General features: G+C 43.1%; 1 protein-coding gene across 1 annotated transcript; it reads right to left on the minus strand.

Moving 5' to 3' along the window:
* Positions 1–494: 494 nt before the first annotated feature.
* LOC134439047 (gonadotropin-releasing hormone II receptor-like) lies at positions 495–6,107 on the minus strand. Its single transcript, XM_063188862.1, has 4 exons — positions 5,547–6,107; positions 4,534–4,738; positions 2,213–2,344; positions 495–1,642 (listed from the first exon to the last, which is right to left on the minus strand). The coding sequence occupies exons 1-4, from the start codon at positions 6,051–6,053 to the stop codon at positions 1,293–1,295; spliced, it is 1,194 nt and encodes a 397-aa protein (XP_063044932.1). The 5' UTR covers positions 6,054–6,107; the 3' UTR covers positions 495–1,292.
* Positions 6,108–14,552: the final 8,445 nt, after the last annotated feature.

The following is a 14,552-nucleotide window of genomic DNA, read 5'->3' on the forward strand; positions in this document are numbered from 1 at the left end:
TTGTGATAGGCCACCGCTCATCTGTTTAGAAGGTGCAGGATTCAGTAGAAATTTCTGTATAAAAAGAAGATTTTGGTCTTTGGTCTTGCTTTTTATACAAAGTAACAAAGTAAAAAAAAATACTAAGTAAAAGTAAAAAAAATAAAAATAAATAAAAAACCTGCCATAGTTTCCTTCCAACACAAGTAACAGAGTGACAAGTCTACAGTTCCTTTAGAGTGCTGTATCTGATTCTGCACTGGTTAGATCAAATTTGGTGGCTTTCTTTAAAGGTTTTTCCAGTAACAGCAATGTATAGCCATTTAAATAGGTACAATGGAATAACGGGTGTAACCACTATGTAATATCATGTGCTAGTGTTGCACTTACACTATAAATTTACTTATACTTTTACATGTCCACCTTAGCACCATATACAGTAGATCATCTTACTACCACATTTGAATATGGGTTAAGTCATAGACACCTGGAGTAGTTCTACTATTAATGGACATTCTCTTTCCTTTATTTTGGCTAGGTTTGAAGTAAACTGCAGTGATTCTATTGACTTTTTGGCAGACTTGTAAATAGGTCACTGCAATAGCAGGCTACAGATAATTGAGTGGGCAACTTTTCCAGTTTCTTGCGGGGCCACAAAGGGCACACACACACACACCACCTGGCCACACAAGATAAAGTTAATAAAATGTCTAACATCAAATGACATGAGAGAATGAATGACAACCCAGCTGAAGTGAATACATCTCTTTTCAACAGAAAATTACACAATGCACATGAAAACTCAGTCTTCCTCAGAGCCATTGAGTGTCTGTGCCATATAATGGACCTTAATATTCACACAGCATCAATGGCATGATCCAAGGAGATGTCAGTATGTCCACAGTCTCATTTAACTGAAAAATGTTGCATACCAATAGAAGATGATTCTGTACAATATTCACACAAAGCATGTTAATCATACTGAGTAAATGCAAATGGCCTGTTTTTTCTTCTTTGTGTGGAAGTGTACTGTGCAGTTATTACTGACCATGTAAAATATTTGAATAGGAAATTCATATTCCTCTCATTACCGTCCTTCTCTGTATCCCTGAATAGATTAGAATAGACAGAAGAGAGAGAGAGAGAGAGAGAGAGAGAGAGAGAGAGAGAGAGAGAGAGAGAGAGAGAGAGAGAGAGAAAACTGATTACAGGTCCAGTTCAGCAGTTGAAAAAGGCTGTTTTGAGCCTCTGAATTATTGTAGGTACCATGAGCCACTGCATGTCCAGTGCCTGTCGAGCCCGGTGCAGCTGTATCACAGCAGTTCATCAGATTTGAGCAGCAGTCCCTCCTCTCCTCTCCCAGAGTCCTGCCGTTGCACCTCCTGCATTTGAACCTCCTCACCCCGCTCTGTGTGTCCCGCGCAGACCTCCATCCCCGGCAGCCTCCTGCTGCTGAGAGTGACGAAATGCGTCGTGCTCTCCATCTCCATGGCGATGGCCTGCGGCCTGCGCCTGCGTCTCCGCCTGCAGAGCGGCAGTGAGAAGAGGCCGTAGATGAGGGGGTCCAGGCAGGCGTTGAAGAGGCCGAAGAGGAAGAGGAGGTGGGTGAGGGAGTCTGACACGGCCCGCTCCAGGCCCTCTGGGCTGAACCAGTACCACAGACCTAGAGTGGAGGACAGTACACAGAGGTGTCAAAAGTAAAAGTAAAAATAAAAAAGAAACACAGTTTCCTTCAAACACAAGTAACATATCTGAGTAACCAGTTGACCCGTGTACATGTGTTACGATCAGCTTACTCTGCACTGGTTGGATCAAGTTCGTGGTGTGTCCTTGTTGGGTTTTTTCAGTAACAACACACTCCGTCTATCTTATTAGGTACAATGGAGTAAATGGTGTAACAGCTACTGTATGTAATGACATGTGCTAGTGTTGTAATTACACCACAAATGTACTTTTACTTTTGACACCTATGAAAGTACCATAATTACCTTACTGGCACCTACCAAGCCCAACAGAGGGATTCTCTTTCTGAAACACTCATGTATTTCCCTCTATCAACCTGGAAACTAGGGGATTATGGTGTTCAGCAGCATACACAAAAAGGTGAAAAATAAATAATACAGTACATTGCACCACAGGTTAAACATGTATCACAAACTTGCATACATTATTGTGCAGATCAAAACATGTATTCCCCCATCTGGAAACAGAGCAGATACCCAGCTGTAGATACCTAGCAGGTAGTATGGTGTCCAGCACACGATGAAGGAGCTGACGATGACGATGCTCATCTTCAGTGTGCGCAGGCGGGCCTTGGGGATGATGTTGTTGTTGGAGCGCCGCAGGTGAACCTCATTGGCCGACGCTGATCGGAGGGCAAATTACACATATGCATGGTTTAAAACAGTTTGATCAGTGCCTGTAAATCACACAACCACTGACACTGATGCACAATCCGCATTCGACTTCTGACTGACAGACAGCTGTCTTAATCACCCCTGCCTTTACCTTAGCCATTATGTACGTATAGTGAATAGTCAGGGTGGACCAGGAAAATAAGCGGACCCCTCTTTATATTTATGTCACATCAGTCATTGGACTGACCATAATTAAACACCACAACATTTCAAACTCAATAATGTCAGGTTTCATAACCACACAAAAACAGTCATGGAAAAAAGCAGGTTTTTCCGACATTATCATTTCAAATACGTTGCTGTTTTCTCAAAGGGACAAATTCTGATGTTGTTTTAAGATAACTTTTTAATAGAAGACAAACTGTTAAATGTGTCTTCCCCTTCCCCTTCCAAAACAACAGCAACATCTTAAAAATAAAAAGAAGCGCAAGTGAACAGAGTAGTTGAATAATCTTCCTGGCATGCAAGCCACATTCGACCCAATTGCCAACGTGAAAGGTCAACATTGCTGCCAAGATGCAGGCAAAGAATGCCCATGACATCAGTTGGCTGGCTGTTCACTTTTTGTTTCATTGTTGATTCATTAACTTTAATGGCAATGTGGTGAGCTTGAAAAAACTTTGACAAGAAAAGATTAGTAACTTATTTTAGGGATTATTTTCTTCAAAACGTAATGGTATAGCCTCAAATAAGGTGATACAAAAAAGTGGCCCATCATCTTTAATTGTTCCACATGCTAAAGTTCACTGCACAGCCTTGGAATCAGCCCACAGCTTTATTGGCCTCATTTGTATTGTGGTGCATCAGCCCTGGAGTACAATCCAAGGAGCTTCAACTCAGGATAGCATTGAGGATGACATCTTTGTGCATTTATACTGTATGCTCAGATATCCAAGACATTTGCAGTGCTCGAAATTGATTCATGCTCTATTATATATGTGTTTCTTCAATGACATTTATATAGGACATTCCGCCAGATGTTCCTAGAATGTCTGGAGGACTTGGCAAAGACTATTGAGCCATGTTTCATGTTCTACCAGAGCAGTCTTAGAGGATGTGTGTGTCACATTCTCAACATGTGCTGTGGAATGTCTGGTGGAATATTCCCCGCACAGAGAGGTAATCCAACACATTCACATTCAGTGGACATGGGATATTGGAGAAGAACGCTGTGTGACATTTCCTTGTTTGCTGGCTGTGCTACGCAACCAGAGTGAGGAATGAACAGGGCAGGGTATTATTTGAGACAGTTGAAGTGACTTGAACGTGGCTTGTGATCAGATGTAACAGACCAGGTGTAAAAACCCTATAAGTTGGTTCTGATAAAAACCTCTGCTAAATGTAATGTAACATAATGTCGACCGCTATGCCCAAACATGCCTCAGGAGATCTCCAGCAGTATGTGTGTGTATAGCAGCTGACCCTGTTGTACAGTCTAAATTCACTTTAACTGTCTAACACCGGTCTAACACTGAACATACACCCCAGCACCTGACATAATATGGCTGTATGAACAGTCCACTGTGCTGTGGCTACTGTGTGATGTAGGATGCTGCCTGCATTATGCCACCCTCACAGCTGTGTCCCAGCATGCCCTGGGAGATCTAAAGCAGGATGTGCATGTGACAACTGATCAATACTATACCGTCAAAATTCACTTTAACTGTCAAACACCGGTCTAACACTGACAATACATGTAGTACCTAACATAATATAGCTATTGTTACGGCTGCATGAATTTTAATTGGGGGCTCGTCCAGGATGAACCACCCATGAGGTTTGTATGTTTTGTTTGTTAAGTTTATGTAGCTGTTTGGAATTTGTAAATAATAACTGTATGTGACTTGGTGGTAGCTGCACTCTGCATTTGATAAGTCACGTTGGTTGCGGCTCAGGGGTGAGCTGGCAACATTTTTGGGTAGGGCAGACTACCCTGTAGCTTAGTCGTGGTATATGAGCATTCCACCGTGCTGTGGCAACCGTATGATGTGGCACGCAAATGTCCATGCAATAAAGTGCAAATTCACTTTACGTAACTGCATATACTCCCCAGTACCTAACATAATATGGCTACTATATGTATATGAGCATTTCACTGTGTGGCTGCCGTGTGGCATGTATATCATGTATCCCTCACCGCTGTGGCCCACCATGCCTCGGGAGATCTCCAGCAGGATTTGTGTGTAGCAGCTGACCATGATGAGCAGCGGCAGCAGGAAGAGGCAGCTGAAGGTGAACATGTTGTAGAGCGTCTCCTGCCAGCGCTGGCTGAAGCTGCCGTGCGTGGTGCACTGTGTGAAGCGCTCGGGGAAGGTGATGGTCACCTGGTGGAAGAGGAGAGCCTGGGGATGGGGTGGGGGAGAGGTGGTCATACAGGGGATGAGGGGTGGGGCGATAGTGGGTTGGATGTTACACACTGCCCAGCCTTATAATGGGCACTGTTCTGCCTGTGGAACGCTGTTATATATATTATATTATATATGTTGTATGTACTAGTCACTGAAAACGCATTACTATCATAATGGTCCATAGTGCTACATCTACAAAATTACACAGAGCTTTTAGTAATACATTACGATTATAAGAGAAGGAAACGTGGTTCTTCCACAAAAAAAATACCTGATGACAGCATGATTTAATAGATTCAGTTTCAACGATGACACCACGCAAAGTCATTAGAGCGGGATGCATATATGTGTGTGTGAGTTCATGGAGTGGTCAGCCACATTGTTATTATGGACACGGTTCAATACTTAGATGAGAGCAATTAGTAGGATATGTGTGCTGGGGCATATACTTGGAGGAAGTGGGGTGGGTTGGGAGTATTAGGATCAATCTCACACATTAGGCTGCCAGGGGTTCTTTAGGGACACTGTTATTGATGATGATGGCATATGATGTAATTGTTTTAACACAGCATAAAACTTCTGGGTATTAGCTGCACCCCTGTGAAAACTATCTGAACTCCAATGACAAGGAAGAAAATCAATTGACTTTGGTAATCGCTTGGTGTATGTTATTATCCCTCAAGCAGCACATAGAAATAGTAGTCTGCATTTCACCATCCATGAGTCAAGACATACACAAGATACGCATGCATGAACAGTTGCCGGATAAATGAAGCACGATATCCATGGCTCATTCCCTTACCTGCGGCAGTGACAGAACAGCGCTCAGCGTCCACGCCACTGTCAGCTGAATTTTGTTCCTCGTCCGGGCTTTGTTGATTGCCAGGGGGTTCAAGATGGCAGACTGTCTATCCAGACTTATCACCACGGTGACAAAGGCGCCAGCGTACATAGCCATCAGCTTCAGAAACATCAGAAGCCGACAAGCTAAATCTCCCGCCAGCCACTGCACCGTCATGTTCCACACGGCGTCCAGCGGCATCACGACGAACGACACCAGCAAGTCTGCTGCGCTCAAGTTCATCATCAGCAAACGCACGTGGGATTTTCGACGGCCTCTGTAGGCGCTGTAGAGGACGGCGAGGTTGAAGATTCCAGAGACCGCGCACAGGACGAATGTGATGGTGACGCGAACTTTCGCCGCGGTGCTGAAAGTAGGCAAGGTAAGTTGTGAGCCCAAACTGTGGTTACAGGTGTGCGCGGGAAAACCGCAGGTCACGTTCCACCCCGGGTCTGCCTGGTAGAACATTGTGGTCGACTGTAGTTCTAGACTGAGATTATTTGTGAGGAAAATGTTTGTTGATGTTGGTTAATCCATTGTAGGATTTAAATACTGTGGGAAAGACGCGCGTGAAAGAATGCCAATATGAACTGTATAAGGCTCCATGATGTTCGGGTGCTTCTTGGGATGCTACTGCAACCTACAAGTAACAAATAGGAGTGTAGATTTTGTTTAAGTCAAGAAAGCAATTCAGTGTTAGGCGATAAGTTATAAGGCGATACAAAATAGAATCGTTTTCAAGTAAGCACCTCTGTCAGTGTCAAGCATGAGCATAGGCTAAAAAGTTTAAAACTATTCCTTTCCTGGCATTCTACTGGGTTGCTGATCATTTCAAGAAGTATAGGCTACAAACAATAACTTAACGTAACGCAAACATGATAAGCAGGCATTCTATTAAAAAAAAACACTAGAAATAATGCACGTCTAAAAAACAACAGCCATAAAGCCAAAATAATTGTCAATATCCAAACATACCCGTCCCCTTCAGAGCGTCTGGAAACATTCAGAATTGGTACTTTCACTTGCTGCTCCACTCAGCTGTGTGCTTGAGAGTCTGACTATAACTGTTCACTATGCCATCACGATGACGCACACATGACTGACCAATGTGTGTGCGTGCGTGCGTGCTGTGTCAGATAGAGATGGAATAAAATGGTGTTTGCCGTTCTTTCAATTCAGTTTTTCAATTTATGCAAACAAATAGAAAGCAATCAGTATACAATCAAAATTGCATATTGCTAGTAGTCCATGGTAAATATGTAAGATTGCATTCTCTCTCTCTCTCTCTCTCTCTCTCTCTCTCTCTCTCTCTCTCTCTCTCTCTCTCTCTCTCTCTCTGTGTCTCTGTCTCTCTGTCTCTCTCTCTCTCTCTCTGCGCACAGTAAATGTGTGTTTCTGTGTACTATGTGTGTGTGTGTGTGTGTGTGTGTGTGTGTGTGTGTGTGTGTGCATGCGTGCGTGTGTCATGAATGGTCAGTGAGTAGACAGGAGAGGACAGCCTGCTCTGGGACTAAGTGGTCAACCTTGCCATTTCCATGACAACATGTCCGTACAGTGTTATCTCTCAGAATGTGTGTGTGTGTCTGTGTGTATGTGTGTGTGTGTGTGTATGTGTGTGTGCGTGTGTGTGCATGTGGTTGTGTGTGTTAGCATGCATGCATGTGTGCATGGTGTGTGGGCACGCTTATGTCTTTGTGCTTCTCTGGCAGGGTCATTTTGACCACCATTAAGCCTGAGATAAACACTGTCCCTAATCTAAACAACCGGTCACCTCATGGAGTGTAAGGCCTGGGGCCGGGTTACTTTGCCTCACTCCGGATCATGGCCAAACCAATCATAACCATTCAGACCTATACCCATCTCACACATTTCTCACTGACACATATGCAGGGCCGCTGACATCTTCGACTGGGCCCAGGACAAAGTAATCTGAAAGCCCCCTCCCCCACATACATGCAATGTAATGAGGACCCAATTATTGGGCCCCCCATCTCCCTGGGCCCGGAACAGCTGACCCCTTCGTCCCCCCTTGTCGGCTTCGCTGCACATATGCATATATACACACATAGTACATGTACACACACATGTAAAAAGAACGACTGGACTGGGCTCTTTTTTGTTACAGCTACTGGGCTTTTTACAGCTTCTGATGTCATTTGATGGTGGAAGTTTTTGTTTTTTGTTTTAAATGGGCCAGCCATCGCCATGGCCCCAGCTGCATCTGCCTGCTGTTTCACCTTTATCAGATGAGAGCAGACAGCCTGAAGGCTCGCCGCTCAGCCCAGCGCCTGCCAACTCAAGAGGCAGATAAAACACACACACACACAGACACACACACACACACACACACACACACACACACACACACACACACACACACACACACACACACACACACACACACACACACACACGTGCACACACACACACACCTCAAAGCTTACCACTCAGGGTCCAGCTCAGCAACTGACTCACTGACTTAGTATTACTCAATTACTAATTTGATAGGATGATGTAGATGTAGAGGTTCTTGCCTCTTTGTGAAATACTTACCAGGATAACTGAAGGGTGAAACACAACTTCCTGTATTTTATATCTTAATTATCTGTACTTAACACATTGCAACATAGTTCCATTGTAATCCTGTTAAGTTTTACCCTAGTTCCAATAGTATGTTTGCAGGGGGGGAACTGTGGCGCAGCGCGCTAAGCCAGGCTAAGCCCTCCACATTTTGGCTTGCATGCCCCAGGGTTCGAATCTGACCTGTGTCATTTGCCATCCCTACCCCGTCTCTCTCTCCACATTCACTTCCTGTCGATCTTTACTGTCCTATCTGAAATAAAGGCGAAAAAAATGCATTAAAAAAATAAAATAAATAAAAATAGTGCGTTTGCATATTTGAAAATGACTGTTGGCACTTGGTGCAGATGCTTGGTGCGTCCTGTATCCTGACGTTGTTAGCTATGTTGAGATTCTTGCTGCAGACATATAAAAAATGTCGTCTGACCCCAAAATGGAAGATGAGTCACCAACTCAGCTGTCTAGTTTGTCACAGCTGCAAAAAAAAATGCCCTGTGAACATGCTATTTTTCACACATCACGATTATCTGGAGGGTTTTTACTGTAACACATTTTCCGATTTATTTGCCAGTTGCATTAAGATTGCCGAAGAAATGCTGTCTGATTCCATGCTTGAAACTGTATAGAAATGCTTAAAAGAAATAGAACAGCTTAAACTCTTAAAACACGGTCGCTGTTAGAAATCAGCTGTTATGCCAATGACAGTGTCTTACCACAAACTCTGTGTAATGTCATTGTAATGTAGTGCTTTGGTAGTGAAATCTTTTAAATGAATTGTAGGATGTGTATATGTGTTCCCTAACCCACTACTTAACACAATCAGGATTTAGATGTGTCATAGGTATATGTTTTCCATGTTGGGTGTTGTGTACATTGTGTACTGACTCAGCATTAACCCATTTCAGGACCATGGCCAGCAACCAAGCAACGCATATCATGTAACCAATATAGCTACGCTTGGTGTTTTCTCTCTCTCTCTCTCTCTCTCTCTCTCTCTCTCTCTCTCTCTCTCTCTCTCTCTCTCTCTCTCTCTCTCTCTCTCTCTCTCTGTATACATATACACATAGATAGATAGATAGAGATATCTATCTATCTATGTGTATATGTATAGGTTATATGTAACATAATGTGGTTTGAGACAGAGCAGGCAAAAATACCTCCATGGTAACAGTGACGTGATGTCAGCAACCCCATGCTTCAAAGTGCTACCCTAGCAAGTCATTGCTAATTGGCTTTAATCAACGCTTGAGTGGCCTAATTAAAGCAATTTCCTTAGACTAAGTGCAGAGATTATTTAATTAAAGAATTAGTAAAGATTATTTTATTTTGAATCTGAAACAATTGCACAGGACCAGACACTTGAGTGAGGTAATATGATTGTATGTAAGAGTACTGTATGTTCTAATCTAATGTAGTACTCAGTCCTCACTCACACACTCACACACACCAGCAGCTCTGTGTACTTGGTCAGAAGTTTCTGATCAAGTTTTTTTTACCTTCAATTTGACCTGTGGGTGGTGTATCCCTTTACGTCTTTTGATGCAGATGGCAGACTTAAACTATCACTCGAAACCAAGCAATGGTCAATGCAAAGAGATTCGGACAATGGCTGGGTTACCAGGAAAACGCTTCCACCCCCCTTCTTTAAGTCTCGGGACTGTGAGGGACCCTCCATTCGATCTGGGGGTGGTGTATCTCTTTAACACTCACAGTCACTTGTCAAACCTCGGTCAAACAATGCACCTAAACAATGCAAACCTAGCCTAGGTCAAACAATGCATAATGTACACTTTAACTTGTGCAGATTCAGCATATTGGTCTGGAATCACTCATACATTTATGCTTATAGTATATTTTATATGTGCTTGTGTATTTCTGCATGCATGCATACATGAGTGTGTACTATGCACACACACACACACACACACACACACACACACACACACACACACACACACACACACACACACACACACACACACACACACACACACACACACACACACACGCGCGCGCGCACGCACACACACACGAAAAGGAAACAAAACATTCCTTCACGACACCTATTCATTAACTTAATAACAGATGTGTGAGTAGTTGATTTTGAAGCACCATGATGGAGGATTGCTCCTCAGGTGCCACCCACACAGCGCAGCACAGCTAGTTATTAAACACCTCTCCACTTTGCCAAAGTTAGAACACTGCAATTACTGATCAATCACAGTGTGAATGTGGCTTGCAATTTGTAATGTGAATAATAGTCACTCAGATATGTACATCCTTTGAAATGTCTTACATTTCTGTCAAAATTGGTGATTAAACATGGTCTGATCTACCCAGAAATCCCAAGAAGGAACAAACAGAGTCTGCTTTAACTAATTCCACCCAAACATTTACATGTTTTATATTTATAAGATGTAAACATTCACAGGACAGTAAGGCATAGGTAAGAACACCCTTGCATTCAATAGGTTTTAATCCTCAGTTTGTCGCAATAACCTTAACCAGACGTGTCCTGTCGTTGCAGATCACATTAACAAAACAATCCGGATGTATCTTGTCTCCCTCCTCTACAAAACTGCCCCTCCTCAGCAAGCTTGAAATCAATTACAAATCCACTACAAAAACGGTAATATGGGTTTATAATAAGAGTGATGATCAATAATGACAAATGTGTTTTATGTGAATGGTCCAGCAGTACAGTATTGTTACCCCCACTGCAGCACTGACTGAAGCTATAAAAGGCACATCCCCCGAGACCCTTTGACGCTGCCCCATCCCCTCCTCTAGCCAGGCCCTGACTCAGTGAGTCAATCCTCGGTCAACAGTGAGAGAGAGAGAGAGAGAGAGAGAGAGAGAGAGAGAGAGAGAGAGAGAGAGAGAGAGAGAGAGAGAGAGAGAACGACAGCAACAGAGACGGAGAAACAAAGAGGAAGTTTTACCTCCCTCTGTTGGACATATTGTGTAACTTCATGACCCAGAGGCCTCCATTGAAAGCTCTGTAGATTCACACTCAGGTCATGATGACATGTTTGTCCTCAGTGTGGGGGACATAACTGAGGGGGCACAATGTTGCGGGGTCATATCCTATCAAATCACCCAGATGTTGTATTGTAAGCTGAACGATAGATGGGGACATCATGACTGCATACTTTAATACAGTAGAAGGAATGAAGAGAACTTTGTAGAGCAAGAACAACTGTAATATCCTTTAGAAGATCCTTTAGTGATGATACATTACGACTTGGCCATTGTCATTCTTACAAGAGAAAATCAAATGTTTTTTGATAGATTAAATTCCAGCCAGTCCAGCTTTGGACTGCAGTCTGTGAATATGAGCACATAATCAGACATTACTGAGAGTCGAACTTTGCAGTAGTAACAGCTAGGGAATATAGGAGACATGCCACTGTTGGTGACGATTTACAATGATGTAAAGGAATTTTGTCTCCCTCTACTGTCCAAAGAATGCCACTGCACCAAGACTCGGGTCCAGTGAAATGACAGTGGGCGTATGGTGTATATTTTGACTGGCTGATGTGAGTGATCATAGACCCTTGGATAACACACTGTGAAGACCAGTCCCAAATTTCATTCAAAATTCAGCATGTGACCATACACTGTGTTTTAGTCCCACTGCCCTGATACACTACTTTCACTTTGTGATCATGTAAATGAGATTGAGTGGAGGTACTAGGCAGTGCTATGGCCTGGTTCCTACCACCACATACACCTGTAATGCCAACTACTTGGTATCTTTGATAGACTTGATGTTAATGGCCACAAATGTGCCTGCCCACTAGCAATGTTTTATTTGTTTCATCCAAATTTGTCTGTATACAGTAAGTTGTTACAATGTCCAAGCACAATTAGATAATGTGAAATTCCATAATACTGTAAGTCTCCCCATATAACATTGAAGTCTGTGCCTAATTGTCAAAATACGACAACATTTGGAATGTACATATCATTGATGGTTAAAGTCATCTTATATAGAACCATACTAAACAGTGGCGGAACAATTACACACAGGGCCCCTGGGGAAAACACTGATAGGGCCTCTCAAACAACTTGCCATTGTCACAATAGGGCCCCCACCAACAATACAGGAGGGCCCTTGGCCCAGGGGCAAATGCCCTACTTGCTCCCCCTATAGCTCCGCCCCTGATGGTAAATCCATACATGGCAGAGGAAGAAGCAATAAAAAAAAAAACCGCGGAAGAAATCTGAGGCATTATCCCACTACACAGAGTGGAAAGAAAGACCATCAGCATTTTCCCATTCGACCACCACCTCACTTTCACGGGATCCTTCACAACATTCTTTATGACCATCCAGACCTCTTTCTCTCTCTCTCTCTCTCTCTCTCTCTCTCTCTCTCTCTCTCTCTCTCTCTCTCTCTCTCTCTCTCTCTCTCTCTCTCTATCTCACTCACACACGCACATACACACACACACGCGCGCGCACACACACACACACACACACACTCTCTCTCTCTCTCTCTCTCTCTCTCTCTCTCTCTCTCTCTCTCTCTCTCTCTCTCTCTCTCTCTCTCTCTATTAGCCTTCATGAGTATAGTGCACTGAAGGGCAATGACACAGAAAATTCCAGAATGAGATATCTCTTGATGTCTCTTTGGAATCCTTCGACAATTCATCATCCCTCCCTCGTAAATGATATCAATGCTGCTATAACTGTAAATGCAATGTTTGCTGATGTGCTATTTCTAATGCTGATAGGCCTATTTACTGTACCTATAAGGACACAGAGAACAGTTGTAATCACTGTGAAAGCAGTTTTTATTTCACTGTCATTATGGAGTTGATTACGTACATCCCCATCTGTGTTTTACCTTATTTTGTAGAAGCTGTTATTCAGAATTGCTTACACCAGTACAGAGAAAGCAAAAATTATGTCTGCCATGCATAATGTTAGCAACATCCCGAGGCACGAAGTGCATAACCTTTCCATTTCTGAGCCAAATCGTACAAAGATGACACCACAGAATCTGCACGATAACGAGGTCCTCTGAATTTTACATGGCAATTTAAAAGATACTACTTTTTACATGAGCAGGTTATATTATGTAAAATAGCCTCCTCTAGTTTCTTGTAATGCATATATAAAGTGGCCGTCGTGTCTGTGTGTGTCTGTGTGTGTGTGTGTGCATGCAGAGACATGCTGTTGAGGCCTGGAGAATAAGACAGATGGCAGGCCACAAGGGGTGCTCCACTGTGTGTGTGTGTGTGTGTGTGTGTGTGTGTGTGTGTGTGTGTGTGTGTGTGTGTGTGTGTGTGTGTGTGTGTGTGTGTGTGTGTGTGTGTGTGTGTGAGAGAGAGAGAGAGAGAGAGCAAGAGAGGGGGAGAGACGGAGAGAGAAGAGAGGCTAAAAGTGGATGGCGTATGTGAGTATATGTGTGAAAAAGGGGGCAGTGTGAGTGTGAGGGGGGGCGAGAGAGAGAGTCGGAGCGAGAGATGGAGAGAGAGAAAGAGAGAGAGAGAGAGAGATAGAGAGAGTTAGCTAGAGACAGAGAATGAGAATGAGTGCTGCTATGTGTGTCACTGTGAGTGCGGCTATGTGTGTCAGTGCGAGGGTGTGTGAGTATGCTTGGCTTCCGTGTTTGCTGTTTAAATCTCTCCTGCTGTCGCACCACTTGAGTTACGCGCGGCGATTCTGCTGACCACACACACACACACACACACACACACACACACACACACACACACACACACACACACACACACACACACACACACACACACACACACACACTTGCTCTGTCTGATATATTGTTCATCCTAAAATCCTTCACACACACCCCCCCCCCCCCCAACACACACACGTATGTGCACACCCACACACCCACAGAGGGGGAGAGGAAGAGAGAGAGAGAGAGAGAGAGAGAGAGAGAGAGAGAGAGAGAGAGAGGTAGCTCTTGGAGTATAGAGCTCATTGAACGTATACGTTCTTGGGTCCAAACGCCTTTGTGTAATAAGCACAGCAATGCAGGCCTCCCTAAAAAAAACCTTAAACTCGTTCACCTTGAAAAAAAGAAAGAAAAATATTTAAATAAACAAAGTATCTGTCCTACTACAGCGGCAACAGCATTTGCTGTGCATTGTCTATAGTAAATACATGTATATTGGGGAAAATAAAAACAAAAAGTCTATTTGTTGCAAGTAAAATATAGGCATTGTGTCATCACCGAGTATGACCAATCATAAGCTCTTTCTGCAACACACTAAAGTCCATCCTTTTTGTTTATTATTATTATTATTATTATTATTATTATTATTGTTGTTGTTGTTGTTGTTATTATTATATTATATTATATTATATTATATTATATTATATTATATTATATTATATTATATTATATTATTGTTG

The sequence above is a fragment of the Engraulis encrasicolus genome, chromosome 22 (assembly GCF_034702125.1).
Source record: "Engraulis encrasicolus isolate BLACKSEA-1 chromosome 22, IST_EnEncr_1.0, whole genome shotgun sequence".
Classification (NCBI taxonomy): Eukaryota; Metazoa; Chordata; class Actinopteri; order Clupeiformes; family Engraulidae; genus Engraulis; species Engraulis encrasicolus.

Excerpts from the sequence above, each read along its gene's own strand:
- LOC134439047 (XM_063188862.1), bottom strand. The coding sequence starts at position 6,053 with ATGTTCTACCAGGCAGACCCGGGGTGGAACGTGACCTGCGGTTTTCCC. Across the intron at positions 2,345-4,533 it reads AGGCATGGTGGGCCACAGCG|CGTCGGCCAATGAGGTTCAC; the intron begins GTGAGGGATACA and ends CCCTCCGATCAG. Across the intron at positions 1,643-2,212 it reads GACACCATACTACCTGCTAG|GTCTGTGGTACTGGTTCAGC; the intron begins GTATCTACAGCT and ends CCTCCACTCTAG.